We start from the raw sequence: 20071 nt of genomic DNA, 5'->3' as shown, positions 1-20071 counted from the left end.
GGTCACACGTGTAACTGCACCTTCTATATTAAGCTCGTGCATGACGGCATTTCGGACCCGAAGTAACACCTTTTTGAGTGACAGTGCAGGATTTTAGAGGCAGTTGTGGTAAACAGGTCTGGGCTCATTCTACACATTAGGACACGGAACATGTAGGGGGAGGAAAATACGTAATTTTAACATTTTTAAACTCTGTATAGTCCCTTTAAAGGTGCTATACCTGATTGTTGTTCTCGTAACGAAATTTGCTTTGTCCTCCTTTAGTATGTAAACTCAGGCATTTGCGGGATAAACAATGTGCCTCTCCATATCATTTAGATTTGGAACAATTTTCTGAACTTACAGGCTAGTTTTGTAGCATTTCTGTGAAAGTGACCCTAAAAAGTTGTGAAATGTACCGATAAACTCATCCCTGTTTAGAATTGGTTTGCCACAAATATGTTAGAAAAGTTAGGAATGAGTTTGAACCACAGCTGACATTTTAATTTTGTGGCTTCCTCTTTCATTAATTGTTATCCAAAAATCAGGTACAGGGCCTTTAAGTCAATTTGTAAGTAAAATAATGAATGCATGTTTTATCCTAAAGAAAATTGCATAACAGTGTTGCATGAGGTAGAGTGAGACAAGGCAAACAAAGCTACTAAAATATGAACAATATAAGTGAGGATATACCTTTGATTCACCCGTAATGTTGGAAAAGTGTTTATTATCTACTAAGACTTTAGTAAGGATGAGATTAGTCTAAACAAGGACAAAAAAAAGAACGAATCCAGTACTAAAGAAGGCAAAAACCATTAAACCCATGACTGAACTTTTTAATTTCTTATCTTATTTGATCAGGGACAAAACATCATTTCAATAAAAAGTAAAACAAAAAACGACCACGTGGAAGGGGGTAGGTTTGGATAAAAATAATAGCCATACTTTCCACTGAATGATGCTGATATTTATCCACAAAAGTGGCGCCTAATCCACCTTTAGGCTGTAAAAAGTGATTGAAAACCTGAACCATGACTGACCCAAGACTGAACAAGGCCAAAAAGCTGCATCAACCTAAAGAAAAACAGCAAAAAGATAAAATTTTAACGGCCTCTTCTTACCTTGATGCTGCAGCCGAGCGCGCGCGGCTTCTTCGGGTTCTTCAGTGACTCCGCGTCCATCGTTACACACTTTCCCCCTCGCGCCCCGTGCAGCTCGTGAGGGTTGTTAGAGCGGTTTTGGCCTGCCTCCCTGGAGCGGCAGCGCTTTTGTATCCGTGTTGGTGGTGATGCAAGAGAAGCCGGCTCAACCCACGGCTCCTCCACACCGAAGGAAGAAAAAAAAAAAGAAAAAAAGACAAATGTTTTGAAAGTTGTGAATTGTCTCGAGCGCAGGAGAACAGCGCGTCCCGTGGAGCGGCTGCGTCACTCACCTGCGCCAGCGTGCACGAACTTGCGATGGAATAGAAATTTGACCCGGTAAACAATTAGTCAGGTTCTTTTTTGTGTGTGTGTGTGGGGTTGACACAGTTCAGGTGGGGGAAATGCTTCGTTAGTCTCGGTATGCGGCTCTGGTACTGGTCCCGCCTCGAGCTATAATGAGCAGAGGATAATGAGCGCGAGTGACCGTGAAGAGATGCGCCTTTTTAAATATGTGCCCCTTTTTCCCCCGTCATAATAACAGTGTAGTGTCGGAAAAGGTTCAGGGGAATCAATTCAACTAAACAAAAAGTGGAGGCGCTGCTTTGAAGAAAAAAATAGGCTTCATCTGAAAAGTAGCACTGTAACTTTTTTTTTCTTTTTTTCTATTTTTTATTATTTTTGTCAGACATTATACAAACCAATGACAGCACTATGAGCGTTCAAAACACAATATGCTAATTTCGCCTTTACAAAAGCGTCCTTCAACTTAAAACATTTAGTCCACCATCAATGTCCTTACAAATATCAAAATTGGTCTCACCCCCTTTTTTTTAAAATGTATGTAGCCTATATATACAGAACAAAAAACAAAACACAAACCCATAAATAAATAAAAATAAAACTTAACAAAAATTGGTAGCGTTACACAGGTGCACAATCCGTGAACCATCTCTCAAATAAAGTCTGATCTTAATGGTTTAATAAACCCCAACCATCCTTTCCATATTCTAGCAAACGTTTCTGTTTCCAAATGCAAAGCGTATGTCAACTTCTGATATGTAAATATCATGCATCACATCAAACCAAGTTTCTTTTCTTGGCACATCTGTTTTTATCCATTTTCTTGTAACACCCTTTTTTCCTGCTAATAACATCATATTTAAAATTTTAAAGTTCACATTTTTTTTTATTTGACTCAATTTTACCCAAATAAAAAGTTTCAAAAGTAAAAGGAAGATTTGTCTTAAGAACTTTTTCCATACAGTTTTTAAGCTCCGTCCAATAGTTTCTTATCAAAGGGCAACCCCAAAAAATGTGAACGTGATTTGCCACGGCTTCACCACACTGTCTCCAACAGCTTGTATCCCGATATTTTGTATGAAAAGTAGCACTATAAGTTTTTGAAGTAATTGGACTTTTTTCCTTCTACTTGAGTAATATTCAAATGAAGTATCTGTACTGTTAAACAAAAACAATCATGTCACTACTCAGTTACTCATGATTATTCACACTACTCAAGTAAAATGTTCTCCAACTACTTTTTCACTCTTACTTGGGTACATTTTTGGGACGCTACTTTTTACTTGTACTTGAGTAAAAATATATCAAAGTAAGGTTAAGGTTAAGGTATGCTTTAATAATTCCCGGAAATTACTGTTACTTGAGTAAATATTTTGGATACTCGACCCACCTCTGGCTAAATCAGGGCACAGATTCTCTCCTCCGGGAAATTTCCTTGTCAGGTTTTGGGTCCACCTTCTGAGAGACAAAGGTTGGGAGAGACTGGTGTCGGGCAGGGGGCAATTAGGCTATAAAAGAAATAAAAGAAGCTGCATGTTATCCAAAATACAAACACCCTATTAAGAAAGTAACTTCACGTGTAAGTACAAGGTTTAATAAAGGTGTAATAAGGGCGAAGAAGGGCCATTCACATTTTATGTAAACAAAAGCGCTCAAAATAGACGGTGAATACATTTTCTCTAATGTTACACTTTACCATAAAATATAACAAACAAAATATTTTACAAAAACGTTTTTTTCTGCATTGTTATGTGACTCAACATTCTTTCTATGCTTTAAATGTATTTTTAAAATATTTTATCAACATGTATTTAAATTTTTTAGCCTCTAATATATTTGTCATTATGTCGGCAGGAACTGGGTTTTTCATTTTTATTATTATGTCCTGTTACTTAAATTATTCCTAAAATGTAAAATCTCAAATCTTTGACAAATCATTAAAATGTGCTCAATGTCTCCCTGTTACTCATATCAACTGGAACATATATATATATATATATATATATATATATATATATATTTTATAGGTACAATGCATATTAATGAACAGTTGTACATAAGCACCAGATTATAGCAGAGATGCTAGTTTCCATCTGTAGTCCCGAGGCAGGCAATACACACACATACATGGGTGAAAAAGCATAGAAAGTATAAAAAAAAAAAAAAACTATACTTGGATTGGCAAAAATATATTTTGAAAAACATAAGTGCACATGGCACCCATTGGGCCAGAAAGTGTCCACCTTGTTACTCTTTATTCCTCTCTGTTCCCTCTTGTTTCTTGTAATAGTGTCTCACTTCCATCATTTCCCCTTATTCAACCATGTTATTTACTCATCTGTTTATGTTATGCAAGTCTGCAATTGCTGGGTTGCAGGTTCTAGAATGTGATGATGTCATCGGACCCAGCGGGGGGCAAGAGCCAGTTTTTCCTATTAATAACATTACACTTTCACAAGTCATAGCTAAAAAGAAAATATATGAATTTAAAAAATGATCTTTAATATCAGTCACTGGGTCCAAGATCTCTCTGTACAAGACCAAAAATTTCCTCAAAAACAAAATAATTTTTCCTCTATATAATAGTATAGGCCTTTAGAACGCTGTGATGTCACCTGCAACCCAGCAATATAATGTATTATGTTTTTGCACCTCTCATATTTCAGTGTGTCGCTCCTGTAATTGAGTATCTTATTGAATTCATGGTTGAATCTGTATTAACTTGTATGTTTTTTTTGTGTGTTTTGCCATAAAATATTAATAAAATTCCTTTTTACAGTATTACTATTAATACACTATTCATGAAACTAGTAAGTCCTTTATAAAGCGTGTGCACCTGTTTGTGATCCCCTGCCTCAAACCTTTTTTCAGTGTGAACAAAATGTCCTCATGTCTTGAATAAAAAAGAAGCTGTTCCATTGCCATTTTCAATTATTTTGCTTTTCGCCAGCTACTACTGACTGAACATTGAATAAACTGCATATAATATGATAGTAGTAGTGCCTCTCTCATCATTTTGCACTTTGAAATCCTGGCTGAAGAGTTACCTCCCGTGTTGCTTAGTGCCATCGTCAGAAGCCAGAGTTGATCTTTGCCAAAGCGTTCACAAGTGTGTGGTAAACATGACTCACCTCAGCGGAGAAACATCCAGGCTGCCGTCCTTCCTATAAACCACGCCGGGCACAAACAGAGGAAGCACCATCTGACATATAATTGAGGGTGCGAGGAAACTCATTCACAGGGGACTGTCCTGAGTTAGTCACTGATCCTGAGACGGGACGGTCAGTCTGCGGTGTTTGGATTGAAGGTGTGACCCGAGCAACGAGAAAGAGCACTGATACAAAGCAAAAGGAAAAGAGAGGAAGAAGTTGATAAATACTTTGATAAAGGGGGCTTGGAAAGCTAAAGCCCAATTAAGCAATAGTATATTAAGCCCTGGTAGTCGAAACATGCTTATTTAATAATAATTAAAGGCCTTTTAAAGGGGCTAAATGCAAGTTAGTCATTTTATGCTCACTACTGCCACCTCAGGTCTTATGCGCAACTGCAGCTTCTATATTAAGCTCGTGCATGACGGCACTTCGGACCCGAATTAACACCTTTTTGAGTGACAGTGCAGAATTTTAGAGGCAGTTGTGGTGAACAGGTCTGGGCTCAATCTATCTACACATTAAGACATGGCTGGAACATGTAGGGGGAGGAAAATACGTTTTAAACTCTGTATAGTCTTTAAGTACTTCCTTGTGCTGTGCATATTCGTATGGAGTGCCTGGGTTTGCTGTTTTTTTGCAAGTTGGATCCCTTTCCCAAGAACACCCATGCTTACTTTTTGGAATACACTAGGACACCGAGAGCAATCAGTCATATTGTTGTTTTTACCCATTTAAAGGAACAGGCGACCACATTTACATACTAAGATATGTTCTTACCTGAGCTCAGACGAGTTGATATGAACCTGTTTGGTTTTTGTTAAATCCTTGTTTGCGTGTCCGTGGAAGAGCGCGGTAGCTTCCAACTTCACCCCCGTCTGGAGCAATAGGAATACAATGGGAGAGGCCAAATGTAAACAACATCTTTGGTCGTTTTGCATGACTGAGCGCACGCACAAAGACCAGAGAGGTACGCATCAACTCGTCTAAGCTCAGGTAAGAACATATCTCAGTATGGAGACATGGAGGCCTGTTCCATTCGGCAAGTATTGGCCTGATGGGGTAAAACTGGAGCCAGTTTGTCTCAAAGTCAGGTATTCAAACGAGGATTTAACAATTTTGGAAATAAATATGCAATTGTGTCATGAATTGCACCACTGCACTGTCGTGAAATGACGAATTATGTGGAAAGTAGTGAATAATATTATGAAAAGCAATGAAAATACTCATATATGAAACATTTAAAGTTGTAAATGAATTTATCTCTCACTTTATGTGACGTTGCTCAATCAATCCCTACGAGTGCGGAATCGGAGGAAGTTTTGAAACACTTATGTATTGCTTTTTCTTTTATTTCAAGACATTACATTGTAGATTCTCATACATTTATGAATGAAAACATATGGAATCATGCTTTATAAGACTGTTGAAACCAATTGTATTTCAGGGACGACCTTATGAAGCTCACTGAGAAAAGTTTAAAATATGTGTCATCTCACTCTTTCTGTTTCCTAAATAATCCCATGTGTTCATTCATAGTTTAATGAAAATAAAGAAAAGCCAAAACCTAAAAAATGTTTCAATTTTTTGACAGGTGCTGTATATTCTTTAAAACATGTACTTTTGGTGGTGGTAGATATAATAGTAGCTTTCCAACACAAAGAATGGCGTGAATGAATAATAACTACAGTGTAGCAATTTGTGAAGACTACTGAAGCGCAAGACAAGGGAAGGCCAAAGTAAGGCAAAAAAACAAAATCCTTGTGCATTGAAAGAGAAACTCACTTTTACATTAGATACAATGGTAGTTGCGGTGTAGACTGGATGAGCAATAGAAGTACTTCCGCCTCCTGGGCTCTTACATAAACCACGTTAGTACCTAAATGTCACAGACTTATCCGAAACATCACTCACTCTGACATCAGATCTTTCCTCGATGTGAGCATCGGGGCGACAAAAGAGGAACAAAACAATCGTCACTTTAGATTTGCTCAACTGTTTCCAGATAGTTTCACTCTGGTTTATTATGAGTGACACAGTGACGAAAGCACAAGAGTCTGCTTTGACCTTTCAATTTCTTTTAACAAAGGATTTTTCAGGCACTAGTGACAATTATTGGGTCATCATTTTAGAAAACACCACACTTCTCCTTTTCAGGGAGTAGAATGTATCTTTCAAGGCTGAAATAGAAAAACGTATTGTTACTTAAAGGAACAGGCCACCGTTTTTCCATACTGAGATATGTTCTTACCTTAGTTTAGATGAGTTGATGTGTACCTGTCTGGTCTTTATGCGTGCCCTCAGTCACGCACAAAGGCCAAAGATGTTGTTTGCATTTGGCCTCTCCCAGCATATTTCCATACGTTTGTTAAGTGGTGACGTCACAGCTCTACTTCCGGGGTCGTAGATGTGTGAGAAACAACAAAATAGTCTTTAATACAACAATCAATATTTCTGAAACTCAACGGGGAGTGACTGAACATACTTATTTCTCAGACCCATTAGCCAAAAATGCCGCACCTACTGCTAAAGAAGTACTATTTCCTAAAATTGTTACTTCCGGTTTAGCGGAGATAAATGCTAACGGCGGACCAGCTATGCTAACCCCGGAAGTAGCGACTTTAGTAAAAAAAAAAAATAGCAGTAGGTGCGGCATTTTTGGCTAATGAGTCTGAGAAATGAGTAGGTTCAGTCACTCCCCGTTGAGTTTCAGAAATATTGATTGTTGTATTAAAGACTTTCTAATGTTTTTTTTCCTCGCATTTTAGCCGCTATGCTAAGACCCGGAAGCAGAAGTCGTGACGTCACGTCACACTTATAGCTCCAAACGGGGGTGAAGTTGGAAGCGACCACGCTCTTCTACGGGCACAAATCCCAGACAGGTACGTATCAATGTGACAGTATGGAAAAACGGTGGCCTGTTCCTTTAACCTTTAAAAATGCCTAAAGCGGAGTGCAATCATCTCTATATTATCTATAGTTTTTGTTTTTTGAACGAAGGAACAATTTCTGCACTTAAAGGCACACTGCGTAACATTTTGCACTATACTGTTGCCATCAGTACAAAACATGCTCCTAATGACCAGCTCAACATAGAAAATGCTTTTCCTGCTGTGGGTAATCGAAAGATTGATTTGGATGAGAACCTAACCTGTTTAAATCTCAAATTCTGCTGACTTTAGTCACATCTCCATGGAGACGAGCTGGAGACGCACCCACTCCCGGTAGAAATACCATCATGTCTTAGGACAGCTGAGCCGCTCACAGCAAAAGCCCATGTTTGTTTGCATTTGTCTATGATGAAAATATCAGTCTTTAAATAAATGCTTATATTCAAATTGTGTTTAATGGGTGAAATTCTACGCAGTGTGGCTTTAAGCTTCAAATGTTTTCCATCTAGTGAGCTTGGCCGTGCACCCAACGTTGGATCCTTTTTGGCAGACAGGACAAGAAAGAAACGTTTAAAGTTAAAAGACCAAATTTAATTTGTGAATATGATTTCAGGAACAACCTTAAGTCAACATGCAGTGACCATGAAGACACGTCAAAGATGCAACAGGCTCAGGATTAAGATTAGGCTGGTTTTAAAAAGGACTATTTTCAACTGTTAAATATTTGCATTCACAAATGTATAGTTTAGTTTTAAATCTTTACAGGGCTGTTCTGACACAGAACAATGAAGCTTATAAGGTAAAATACGTACTTGGGTGGGAACAGAGACAGAAGTATAAAAAAAAAAAAATGCAACCAATGTCCAAGGTTCATAATGTGGCATTTCAGATTCAAACATCTTCACACTTCTTTCCAAACGTTGGCACAGGTGACAAAAAGTTAATATTTTTAGTACCATCAAAATGTCTATTGGTCTGGAGTCAGAGTCAGCTCTTGTACCTTTTTATTTTGAGCTTATTGCAGCAAAGTATGGTCGGCATTTCTTCTTTTGAATTTGGTAGAAAAAAATCATTGTCTTTAACTGGTCGAGTGACTGCAACCGACTCAGAAACCTTATCCAAAAATGTCCACTGAATGCGCTGCAATGTCTCCTTTGTTCAAAAATGGTCGACAACACGCTGTCAATGCAAACAAGATATTCCCACCAGACAATTGCTTAAGTGTAAAAAGGTATTTCAACTATAAAAACTGTACAAGGTCAAATCTGTGAGTCCAAGTGTGTGCTCCTCCTTCCTGTAAGGCACAGTTTGAGTCACGCCGCTTGGATCTGTACAAAATCCTTGTCCGTGTTTTCGGTCCAAAGTAAAAGGTTCGGTCTCTGGTTCTAGAGTCCTAGATGTGGTCCAGTTCAGGGCCTCCTCAGACGTAGGCTCCTAACGCTGCGTGGAACTCGGTCAGACACTGCACCAGCTGCTGGAACTTCGGCCTCTCCTCTGGATCTAAAGCCCAGCAACACGCCATCACCGCAAACCTGCAACACAGACAGGACACATGCACACCTTTTTAATGTTTACGCAGAAAAAAACACTGCCAGAAACTACAAGGCCTGAGCAAACACACGCTATTAAAACAGGTCACGCGCTCGCTTCGTTTCCATTTTCAACCACCTTGCATTGATGATGGGAGAGTGTGACCAAAGCCTTCTCCAAAACATCACAAAGATTCTCAATGAGGTTCAGATCTGGACTCTGTGGTTGCACCAGGGAGCCCACGCACCCATCACAGAAACTGCGAAAATCCACGAGCCAGGTCCAGTCGACTGAAGTCTAACAGTCTAATACACCAGGCTGTCAAGAAGCTGAACTCCCTCGCTTCCCTGCCCTCCCTTTGTTCCCACACCTCACTCCCCACCCCCTGCATCACAAGACAATAAACTATTTTGATTCATTGTGGAATGAATTGACGAATAAAAATTACGGAGTGGAATTTCAGTAATTTTTTTAAAATCTTTTTATTTTGAGCAATTTTACATTCATTTTATTTTCCAAAACTCCAAAAAGAAAAGTGTGTTTTAATTATGTTTTTCAGTAAAAGCTTCGACTTATAGAGCATTTCTGCTTTATTTTGAACACATCCCTCTACTCCCCTCCTGGAACCGCCCCCTTAACGTGGTGGAGGGGTTTGAGCACCCGAATGATCCTGGGAGCTCTGTTGTCGGGGGCTTTGTGCCCCTGGTAGGGTCTCCCAGGGCAAACAGGTCCTAGGTGACGGGTCAGACAAAGGGAAGTTTAGAAGCCCCTCATGAGAGACCAACAGGCCCGATTAGAATCGCGAGGCCGTCCATCCGTGGACCCACCACCTGCAGGAGGAGCCATAAGGGACTGGTGCAATGTGGTATGGGCAGCTCCACCCCCACAACCCGGCGGGGAAAAGTGGAAGAAGATGGATGGATGGATGGATGGATGGATGGACATCCCTACTATCCAACCATCCATCCATCCACACTTTATCCGGGGCCGGGTCGCGGGGGCAGCAGTCACAGCAGAGATGCCCAGACTTCCTGATCCACGCACACCTCCTCCAGCTGTTCTGGGGGGACCCCAAGTCAACAACAGGCCAGGAGACACAGTCCCACCAGCATGCCCTGGGTCTTCCACGAGGCCTCCTCCCAATAAGACATGTCTGGAACACCTCCCGAGTATTTATAGTTTTTAATACCTTTTTACACCTCCTCTACTAAACACTGAAAAGTCTATGTTAAGTTGCTCACTTAGTTAAGATTTCTGCTCCAGGAGTTATACTCGGAGTATAAAAGAATACTTCAAGGGGTACGTGGGACAAATAAGGTTGGGAAACACAGCTCTACAGGATCTGGATTACACATTTAATTTAACAAATACAGCGATATACAGAGGGAGAAAAGAAATGAACCGAATGAAAATTTGTTTCTTAGTCCATCTCACGGTCATTTAGGAGCCATGGCTAGAAAAATGTTGAAGGTTTCCAGTTCAGAAAAATGGTTTGGGTTTGTTATCTCATTGGGTGTAAACAATATTGACGGTGTGAGCAGTCACATCGATCAATATTTTTGTGCTTATTTTTCCAAATGAAGATGATTTTTCACGATTGTTACTTATCAATGCTTTACAAATACTTGAATAACAAATGTTAACCCTAATATGGGGCCACTGCATTTGCCACATGCATATATACACAGCCAAAAAAATTACTGAAAAGTAATACAATCTCATCTTGGCACGCACCACGGCGGCCTGAGTGTAACCGGACCTCCCTGCGCCGCACTGATACAAACCAGCTCAATCATTTCTGAACCAAGCGGTGCTTTTAATGTTTTAGTCTATGCTCATGTGTAGGAAAAGGAATTAGGTGGTCACTTTACCTCCCATTGTATTTATATAATCAGCCTCAACACTCCTCCACTCTTGTGCTTTCACAGAACCACAGATGTAAAGGCAGATTGAGGGGTTTTCTGAGTTCATAGGATTGTGCTGCAGGTGGGCGCTCAAGGTTAAGGTCCAGACGACAATTACAGGCGTGAAATGTGAAGGAGAACTCGATGTAATCTATAATGAGCATTCACAGGACCCTTTCGGCATGACATCAACTGTAAACTATGGGGAATAATTGGCAGCTCTAACATTTCTAGGAACAGAAGTACGAGCAACTGTATATTATTAATATGAATCGCTTTACTACAAACAAAAAGCAATCTTTTGTAACAGGATTTTTGACATAGGGCCTTATTTCCTAGTTATCCAGAGTGTTGCTCATTTCTGGAGATATTTTTTTTTGTAATTCATGCAGTTCTTATATTTGAAGAGTTTCGTGGCGCTAGGCTAGTGCAAGGCTAGCGCATTTCTATGGTATCAGCTAGCCTCCATTAAAAACAGTCTGACACACTCCACAGAGCACCTGAGGCAAATCACTTATAACACCAGACTAACGATATAAATGTCTGTGTCGATAGAATAATTTTACACATTTTGCATTTAAAAGAACTTATATTTGAGCAGCATCAGCTTCGTGGTTGTATAAGCTACGCAGCGGCGGAGTGATCAGCTAGAAAATAGTCCCTCAAAATGTGATCATTCATGTGATGCAAGGTCAGTTATATTCCAAAAAACTGTCCTCATCCAAGCTCAGAAAATCATTGAGAATCCATCACATTTTCTGAATGGTGAATATGAAATTCTCCCATCAGGAAGACGGTACAGAGCACACAGTTTCAAGTTTATCAATCAATCAATATTCCATCGACACAGACATTTATATGGTTAGTCTGGCGTTATAAGTGATTTGCCTCAGGTGCACTGTGGAGCGGGTTAGACTGTTTTTAATGCAGGCTAGCTGATACCATAGAAATGTACTAACCTAGCGCCACTAAGCTCTTCAAATCAAAGAACTGCACAAATTACAAAACAAAATATCTCCAGAAATCAACAACACTCTGGATAACTAGGAAATGAGGCCCAATGTCAAAAATCCTGAAATATCCCTTTAAGCCACGACCAAAGCCAGGAGACTTATGGGAAGAAGACAGAGTTGGCTCGTATGAGAGAACAGTGCTTACAGTTCGTCTGGGCAGTTGATGGGCTGTGCTATCCTGTACCCGTCCTTCAGGTAGGCGGACATCTCGAACGGATCGATGTCCACATACGGAGTCTGCCCCAGAGTCATGAGCTCCCACAGCGTCACCCCAAACGCCCACTGAAAAAAAAACCACAAAGGATATTACAAAATGATTACAAAGTTCATTCATGCAACAAAAGCCAGAGATGACAATCAGTGAAAGAAAATGAAATGATCAATCTGTGTGAAGGATAGAGGATGATTCCCTGAAGCGCATTTACAGATGCCTTTACAGAATGGGAATAAAGCTTAATTCACACAGTAAAAGTAAACAAATAGTGAAGTTGAAATGTTTGTAAAACAATTTGAGGAAGTCATGATGATAAATTTACTATGCAACATAAATCCTTTCACCGTTTTGGCAGAGCGCTGCAGGTCGCGCCCGATGTGTGACCTTTACGTGACCTCTCGCAGATTAACATTTCCTCTTTGTGGTTTTGTTACTTAAATACGAAGTTGATAAAATTACGAGTCTAAAATAAACCCGGAACAAGGAGTGGTGGGAATGATGCAAGTTTTTCCTTTCAGTTATGTCACCTCGATAATGCAAGGAGGACAAATGAATCACTGATTTTATTTTTTACACTAAACTGATTCTGAATAAAAGCACTACATCTCCGTTTTTTGCTTCTTTACACTCCAGCTTCTTCTTCGTACAAGTCCAGCTTCCAAATCAACTCGAAGCATGCGCAGTATTTCACTATGAAACTTCATAAAACTCTATTCTAAATTTAAGTGCAAAGAAGAAAGAAACACTTGGGGGGAGCAAAATAGACAGGAAATGCAAAAAACTTGGCATATTTTATTTCGTAAAATGTGGAAACATTCAAACAGGAAGTGCGGAAATTTTGATATTCAAAACCAAATTGTAAACAACAGGCAACTAATATAGCCGTTAAAACTGCAGCTGGTTTTGATTCACACCATAGAAGGAGCAGCAGCACAATTTTCAAGGTAAACGATCAAGCTTCTCCCCCTCCTCCTGACTGGACCCGATAGTCTAATGGGTCGATGTGGGAGGAGAGGCTCTGATTAGTTGAGATCCAGGAATGAGGGACTTAACAAAAATTATTACTTACTTTACATCAAAATGCAAGACCAAGTGGTCGATTTTGCACTTTTTATACAATTTAAAAAAATATTCAGACTTACAGATTATCACTTTAATGCTTTTTGATGGCTATTAAAGGGGGGGGGGTATTATGCAAAATCGACTTTTTCAAGCTTTACATCATGTTATCATGTCATTATGTCATTAAAAACATGCCTGAAGTGTTGCCTTGGCACATTCACGTATTTTTGAGTAATCTGTAAAAACTCTGATGGCAGCCATTTTAGGGATAGGTTTGCCTGAGTCCTCCTAGGAACGCCCCCACCTCCTGGAGACGCCTCCGAGCTTTCGTCACCAGCCGAGTAACCAACCACTGCTCCTCAGCAGAGCCCCCTCCCCCCTGATGCCACAGACAGCGTGTGGAGGGGGCGTGTCGGAAAGGCTCAGAGGTTCTTAAAGAGACAGAGGCTTATTTCAAGACATTCGCTACAGCCATTTTGAGAGAGCAATTTTATACAAGGCAGTTATTCTAATTTACTGCATTTACAGACCAACAGAAGGTTTCATCATCATTGTAGTGTGCTATAGACTGGTGCTATGTGATTGAAAAAAAAAAGCATAATACCCCCTCTTTAAGGCCGTAGTTTTGGCATAATTTAATTGAAGGTACACTACACAACTTTCAATGCGAAAAAAAAGTTGATATTTATGATATTTGACCTTGTAGTGACCCAGTGCTGTATGAGTGGTCAGGGTCTCAAAAATTAATCCCCGAATGTCCTAAAAACCACCGTGATGGAAAATAAAGGCGTCAGGCTGACCACTCACACAGCATGACACTTGCATAATGCACCTTTAATGACTTTTACTGCCCCGCAGAAACCCTGTCAAATTGGAGGACAGTCACATGTTACGCTGGACGCAGGAGGAAATGTCCGTCTGTTTAGGTAGGAGACGTGCTTATAACTCATCAGGGATTGAAATGGCCTCAACGCTGAAACTACAGCCCATCTCCCTGTGACGCACTTTCAGGTCCCGCGCCACCCGTTGGCGAATCTCTTCTGTAAATAAACAACTTAAACGTTCGGTACATCTGCGCAGTATTCATCAAAGCCATTGACGTTGGCGGCATCAGGCCTTTAAAGGAAGAGCAGAGAGTGAAGAGGGCACAGCCGACATGCCTCTGCTCTGAGTCGCTCTCCCGTTTCATCTAATCGTCTGTCATTAACTCCTTCACAAATATGAACCGGTATCAGGCTTGTGTGGCCACTCACACACTAACATTTACATCAATTAGCCAAGATTCTTCTCAAAGCACTTTGCTCTTTATGACAGCACCTAAACCTTGAGTAACACGTTCAGCTTTGGCCAATTTCTGACCTTTCAGAAAATGTCAGCCAAATCTAATAATAACTTGCTCTTCCAAAACTTTCCTTTTGCAGAAGAACACATGCATCAGCAGCTCAACTTCACCTTTTTTATCAATAGAAATGTTTTAGCACAGTGATTCTGAAACTGTGGGCTATGTGGTTTATTCTTGTTTCAGCCCAAGGTTTTGATCTTTACTATATTTTTGTCTATGAAAGTCACAGGGAGATGACTCTATTGTAAATGTTTTTAGTGGAACGGGAAAACATGCAAATTCCACTCAAAAGGCCTCACAGAGTTTGGGAATCAAACACATGACCTTCTTGCTGGGAGGCGAGAGTGTGCCAAGTAATAGCGCCACAGTGTTAAGCTTGGGGATCCACCAATACAATACTGGTATCGGATATCGGAGCCGATACTGAACCGATACCAGTCCTCTCACTGCTTTAAAGCACACCCATCAACAACTAAATCAAAGTGAATATGGACATGTTGGATGTCGTTCTGAAGCTAAGAACAACATAGTATATGTATTTTGGATCGCCTTGTAAAATGCTGCGCTAGCAACTAATCAAGGCTAGGTCGGGAACTCTGAAGGGATCACCTAAAGTAGCCTAATAAAATAAAATTGGCCACTGCTGGAGTGGAGTTTATGAAATGCTGTTAAAGCAGCAGTTACTTACTGTGCCCCTAGCGGCCGTAAGCGCCACTGCAGGTGTCGCAGCATGTTGCGCCGGTATCGGAAGCAAAAATGCTGTATCGGCGCATCGCTAAAATAGTTCTTGGTATTGACAAGAATACAAAATTAGAAGTAGGGGAAGAAGCGATGGTTTAAAAAAAAAAAAAATGCAGTGAAACTTTCAGAAGGAGTAAAGTTAGTTTTAGTCAATATTTTTTCTTTTTTTCTTTATGGCTTTAGTCTAGCTTTATAAACTAACTTCTTGTGTGAATCTAGCTGCTTAAATGTAAGATGTATTTAATATAACTTTACAGCCACATCTACATTAATCATATTCTCTGCTTCATGGAGCTTCTCCCACATGAACAAAGCACAGACCTGTTCCTTTGGCAGTGAATTCAAATGAGAATGAGGCTTTTTGAAACCGTGTCACGTAACGGAAGTTCAGATGTTTTAGCTCATTCCTTTCATTTTTATATTGCTTTTGAGAGTTGAGGGAAATATCTGCCATAGTTTCAGTCTTTTAGTCACAGAAATAATACTTTGCCTAAAATGATGACCTAATCTACAGGCTTTCAAAGTCTTATACATTCTAACTTCCACTGATAACCGATTTCTTTAGTAGTTGTTGCCTAAATATTTGCAGTCTTTAGGATTTACTAATTGCAACCTCACGAATTGCGACTTCGAGAATAGATCACAGAGCGAGAAGGGTAATAAGTTCATGAATCCGACGTCTCGGAGCCACCATGACGCCGTTTCCTCGCCCTGGTGCTTCTCCTGGACTTCCCCTAAACCTTAACTTTGAGCTGTCGAGGTGGAGAGGGGTAAAGAGAGGGAGGAGGTGGCACTGAGACCAGAAGAGGAATGCAGTGAGGTGGGGGCCGTCTCTGTCTGTCTCTGCCGGGTGTCTCCACAGATCTGCTTCCCGACTGTCTGCGCCGCGCCCCAGCCCCGATCCTGCCACGGGAAACTGGAGTCACAGGGATCACACCGAACCACCTTGACCAGTGCGGTCTGAGGAGCGGTGACTCACCCGGCCCGTCCGGTGCACGCTGGAGGGGATGCCAGTAACGCCGCGCGGTTCAGATGTGTTGCCAAAGTTTAAAATTAAAATAGTTCAAGATGAAGGCATTGTCCTCTCAATGGATGTCGGTGCTTAACATTTGACCTGATCATCAAAGGGGGGGCAGCGGAGGAAACATGTTAGGAGCTTTAGACCGCTGTGAAGTACCCAGTAGAAGGAGTAACAGCAAGGAGTGACCTGGGAAGCACTGACAGTGATACTGCCATTGGATACCGGTGCAGATTCACAAATATCACAGTTACCAGCAGCATTGCTAAAGTGAGAGTCAACCAATCAAGGTTGGGACAGAGGCCATGACTGGATCACTTCAAATAATGAAATAATATTGGCCACTGTTGAACGTCTCCGTGTAGGCCTTGCCTGGCTCTGCCATACTCGTCCCTGTCCATTCCACGCAGGGAGTTAGTCTGGTCACGGAGCAATTGGAGCAGTTTGAACGGGCGGGCCTAACGCTCACAGAGTGTCAGTGAAATAAACCAATTAGCAATTAGCAGACGTGACGACAGCCGTAGTCCAATTAAAAAAATATGAAGTAAATATAAACTCACGCAGAGAACGTGAGGCAAAATCCTCAGTGACATAACTTTGTCATTTCTCTGTGACGGTCGTGATTGGTCCGGCTCGGCCGGCCACACCCACCTTCTTTCGCGCAGAAAGAAGGTGGGTGTGGTTTATCAGGCTAGTGTAGGCCTTTGCATTTTTGTAGAACTACAGCATTGTAATGGAGAGGCTGTTTCAAGATCAGATCACTATGTTAGAAGTGTTTATATTAATATTCTATATAGTGCTGTCCAAAATATTGTGTTATTAAATCAATTTAAACGGCGTCAAATTTTTTATTGCGCTAGCCTGGCATCCAGACTAATCTCCGATGTTTATTAATTAATAAACAGTAAAGAAGCGGGGTCTGGTTGGCGAGACTACAAAGCCGTCGCATGAGCCCAACGCAAGAGGCGTTCTGCTGCACCTCCGTGAACCTGACCCCTCATCATGCTCAAATGTATGTCAATCATTTGTATATATTAGGTTTATAGGGGGCCAGCTTCACACAGCTCTCTGCTGCTATGGGACCCTGTGTTTACAGGAAGAGACTTGATGATTTGTTTTCCTTCTGCACCGCTGATGACAGCTTTGAAATCGCTTATGGACTTATCAGGAAACAAGAATCAGACACTTTCCATACTTTTACCACGTCAAGGACAACTCGCTTGGTCAAACAAAAAGACGTTTGGCACTAAAGTGGAGCAGACTTTCCCTGACGCTACAAAGCTGCTCTTATTTTAGCGTTGCCTCTTATTGCTGCTGCATTATTTTCATTACATGAGCCTCAGTCACGTACACGCTTGGGCAATGCTGTTGAGCTCACGTTTGGAGCAGAAGAGCTCAACTCTTTTCTCTAACTCGAGAAAGCGATTAATCACAAATTAACTATGACATTCATGCGATTAACTGGACAGCACTAATTCTATACCTACGTTTGTTAATCTTACATAAAGCCTGTGTCTATATAGGCTATATAGTATTTAGTAGGGATGGGCTGAGATCTCGTGGCCCTGAGTAGATGCATATTTTGGATTTTTCCTTTTATTTTACTACGCTGCATCCATTATACTCATTGTAGACTGCTTAAAAAATAAAACCCCATCTGAACCAAGCACATTTTGTCCAGTTTGGCTTTACCCAAATCTAAAAGCTTCTTGAAAAAAGCTTCTTGAAAAAAGCTTCTTGAAAAAAGCTTCTTGAAAAAAGCTTCTTGAAAAAAGCTTCTTGAAAAAAGCTTCTTGAAAAAAGCTTCTTGAAAAAAGCGTCAAAATAGCATCGAAAACAAAAAACGGGACAAAAAAGGGACATAAGAGCGACAAGAATATGCCGGAAAAGTAACAATAACACAATACACAAGCGACAAACACGCAACTAAAAAGTGATGAAAAAGCCACAAAAGAGCGACAAAAAAAGTGACAAAAACTAGACACAAAAGCAACAGAAAAAAATGATGGCAAAACTACAAAAAAAGAGAGAAAAACACGACAAAATAAATACAAAAAAGCACCAGAAGATTTTAAATTTGGGAAAGCTGAACTGGAGAAAATGTTTGGTGGTGGTTTGCACTTTTAAATAGATTTTTACTACAGTTAAAAGGTTCAGAAATGGAAATATTTCATCTTTATTTATTATTACAAATGATGTCAAAATCTTGTCTGGTCTCGTGAACCCAATCCCGTGTTTCATCTTGTGAAATTTGTGTCTCAGCTCACCCTTACTATTTAGTGTCGAAACATCCAGTGGTCTTTGTTGAATATTACTAAATTTAAATATCATCCTTGTTCAATGGAAAAACCCTTGAGATGCAACATATAGTTTGCAAGAACAAGTCACTTTTCACTCAAACAAACAATATTCTGTGAGTCTGTAATGGTTGGTATCGAGAACTGATAAATAATCAGGCTTTAAGTATCAGTAAAGGTAAAAAATGTCTGAAATGTAGCAGCTGTAGACAGAAAGGTATTGACAGACGCCGATTTGATTAAAAATATCGGTTGTAAACACTGCAAGCTCCCTTTAATGCTTAAATGACAATAAAACTAACACTAACCACAAAATCTGAAACTTTGCCAAGTCCGCATTTCTCTCTCTTTAATAAAATGTGTTTACAGTCGGTGCGGCTCTTACCACATCGCTAGCGCTGGAGAAGTCATTGTTGAGGAGACTCTCTAGCGCCATCCAGCGGACCGGCCGGTTCTCGTTGTCCCCCAGACAGTGGTAGTCCATGGGGAACAGGTCCCGGGCCAGAGCGTTGTCTGTGATCTTCACCTGCATGTTGTCGTCAATACTGGAGGAAGAGCAAGGCAGCGGATATCTCCGGTTAGATCAGATATCCACGTTTTCCATGTATGAGACACAAGATACAACCTGAAAATGTTGTAATCTATCAATATCTGGAGTAATTCCCATGAGCGTGTACACCAATAATGACTATGAATCTAAATACGGTGATCATTTTGATGTCTTTTGTGATTAATGTTACAAATCCACGTTGTCTCTGTGTCTGCATAGGTTTCCACTAAACACATGTACATTTCTTTCCAACTTTTTATCTTTGATTGCACATTTCACCTGACTATGTGCACCCATTGAGTGGCTGCTGTAACAAGTATGGACTGTGTTCTCGCAAAATTTACAAAATCTTTTGGACAGTCCAGTCTTTTAATGGATCTAGACTGTGGAATCAAAGCTGCACACGTGGTTACGATGAATGAAATGCATATTGATGATGTGTATAGGCCGGTCATGAAGAACAAATTTGAAGTTCGATATATTGAGGGCCTCAATATATCGAACTTCAAATTTGTTGAGGCATGAAAGCATCGCGATAAACGATTTATGGACTAACGATACTAGATACTGTAAAACCCTCAGGCATAAAAATGAAGGTAAACCTTTGTGCTGAAAGTGCATAATCATATCCTAAAATACACTACAAGCTGCAATAAACATGAAATATAATGTAACTCAATTTGCTTCTGTAAGAAAAAATAAGGGGAAAATGCTAATAAATGTACCAACGATAAATATCGAGGCCAAAAATGTATCGTTTATCAGTTATTTATTGAACGAGAAGTCGATATAGTAATTATCGTGACAGGACATGACATTGTCCGTGAGAGTAAATACTACACTGACAGAAAGGGCGAAGGGAGAGAGGGATATAATTTTTTTCACTCAAACTAAATACTGTTTAAAGTGGCGCTAGCCCGCAGGTAGCTTTGCCCGTTA

General features: G+C 40.3%; 2 protein-coding genes across 3 annotated transcripts in view; both read right to left on the bottom strand.

Annotated features, from left to right (window-relative positions):
- slco2a1 (solute carrier organic anion transporter family, member 2A1) overlaps positions 1 to 1226 on the bottom strand; it is a 31549-nt gene extending 30323 nt beyond the window's left edge. The window contains exon 1 of the mRNA XM_079574922.1: positions 1101 to 1226. Coding sequence (XP_079431048.1) covers positions 1101 to 1160 — 60 coding nt within the window. The 5' untranslated portion in view covers positions 1161 to 1226. The remainder of the gene's footprint in view (positions 1 to 1100) is intronic.
- A 7181-nt stretch (positions 1227 to 8407) lies between these two features.
- The window catches only part of ryk (receptor like tyrosine kinase), a 66968-nt gene continuing 55304 nt past the window's right edge, over positions 8408 to 20071 (bottom strand). For both annotated transcript variants that reach the window (XM_079574923.1, XM_079574924.1), the window contains 3 exons: positions 18968 to 19127; positions 12054 to 12190; positions 8408 to 8993 (listed from right to left, as the gene is read on the bottom strand). In XM_079574923.1, coding sequence (XP_079431049.1) covers positions 8882 to 8993; positions 12054 to 12190; positions 18968 to 19127 — 409 coding nt within the window. In that variant the 3' untranslated portion in view covers positions 8408 to 8881. The remainder of the gene's footprint in view (positions 8994 to 12053; positions 12191 to 18967; positions 19128 to 20071) is intronic.

This window comes from Gobius niger (assembly GCF_951799975.1).
Source record: "Gobius niger genome assembly, chromosome: 17".
NCBI lineage: Eukaryota > Metazoa > Chordata > Actinopteri > Gobiiformes > Gobiidae > Gobius > Gobius niger.
The sequence above is the reverse complement of the archived record's forward strand: the minus strand, read 5'-3'. Positions and strand labels throughout refer to the sequence as shown.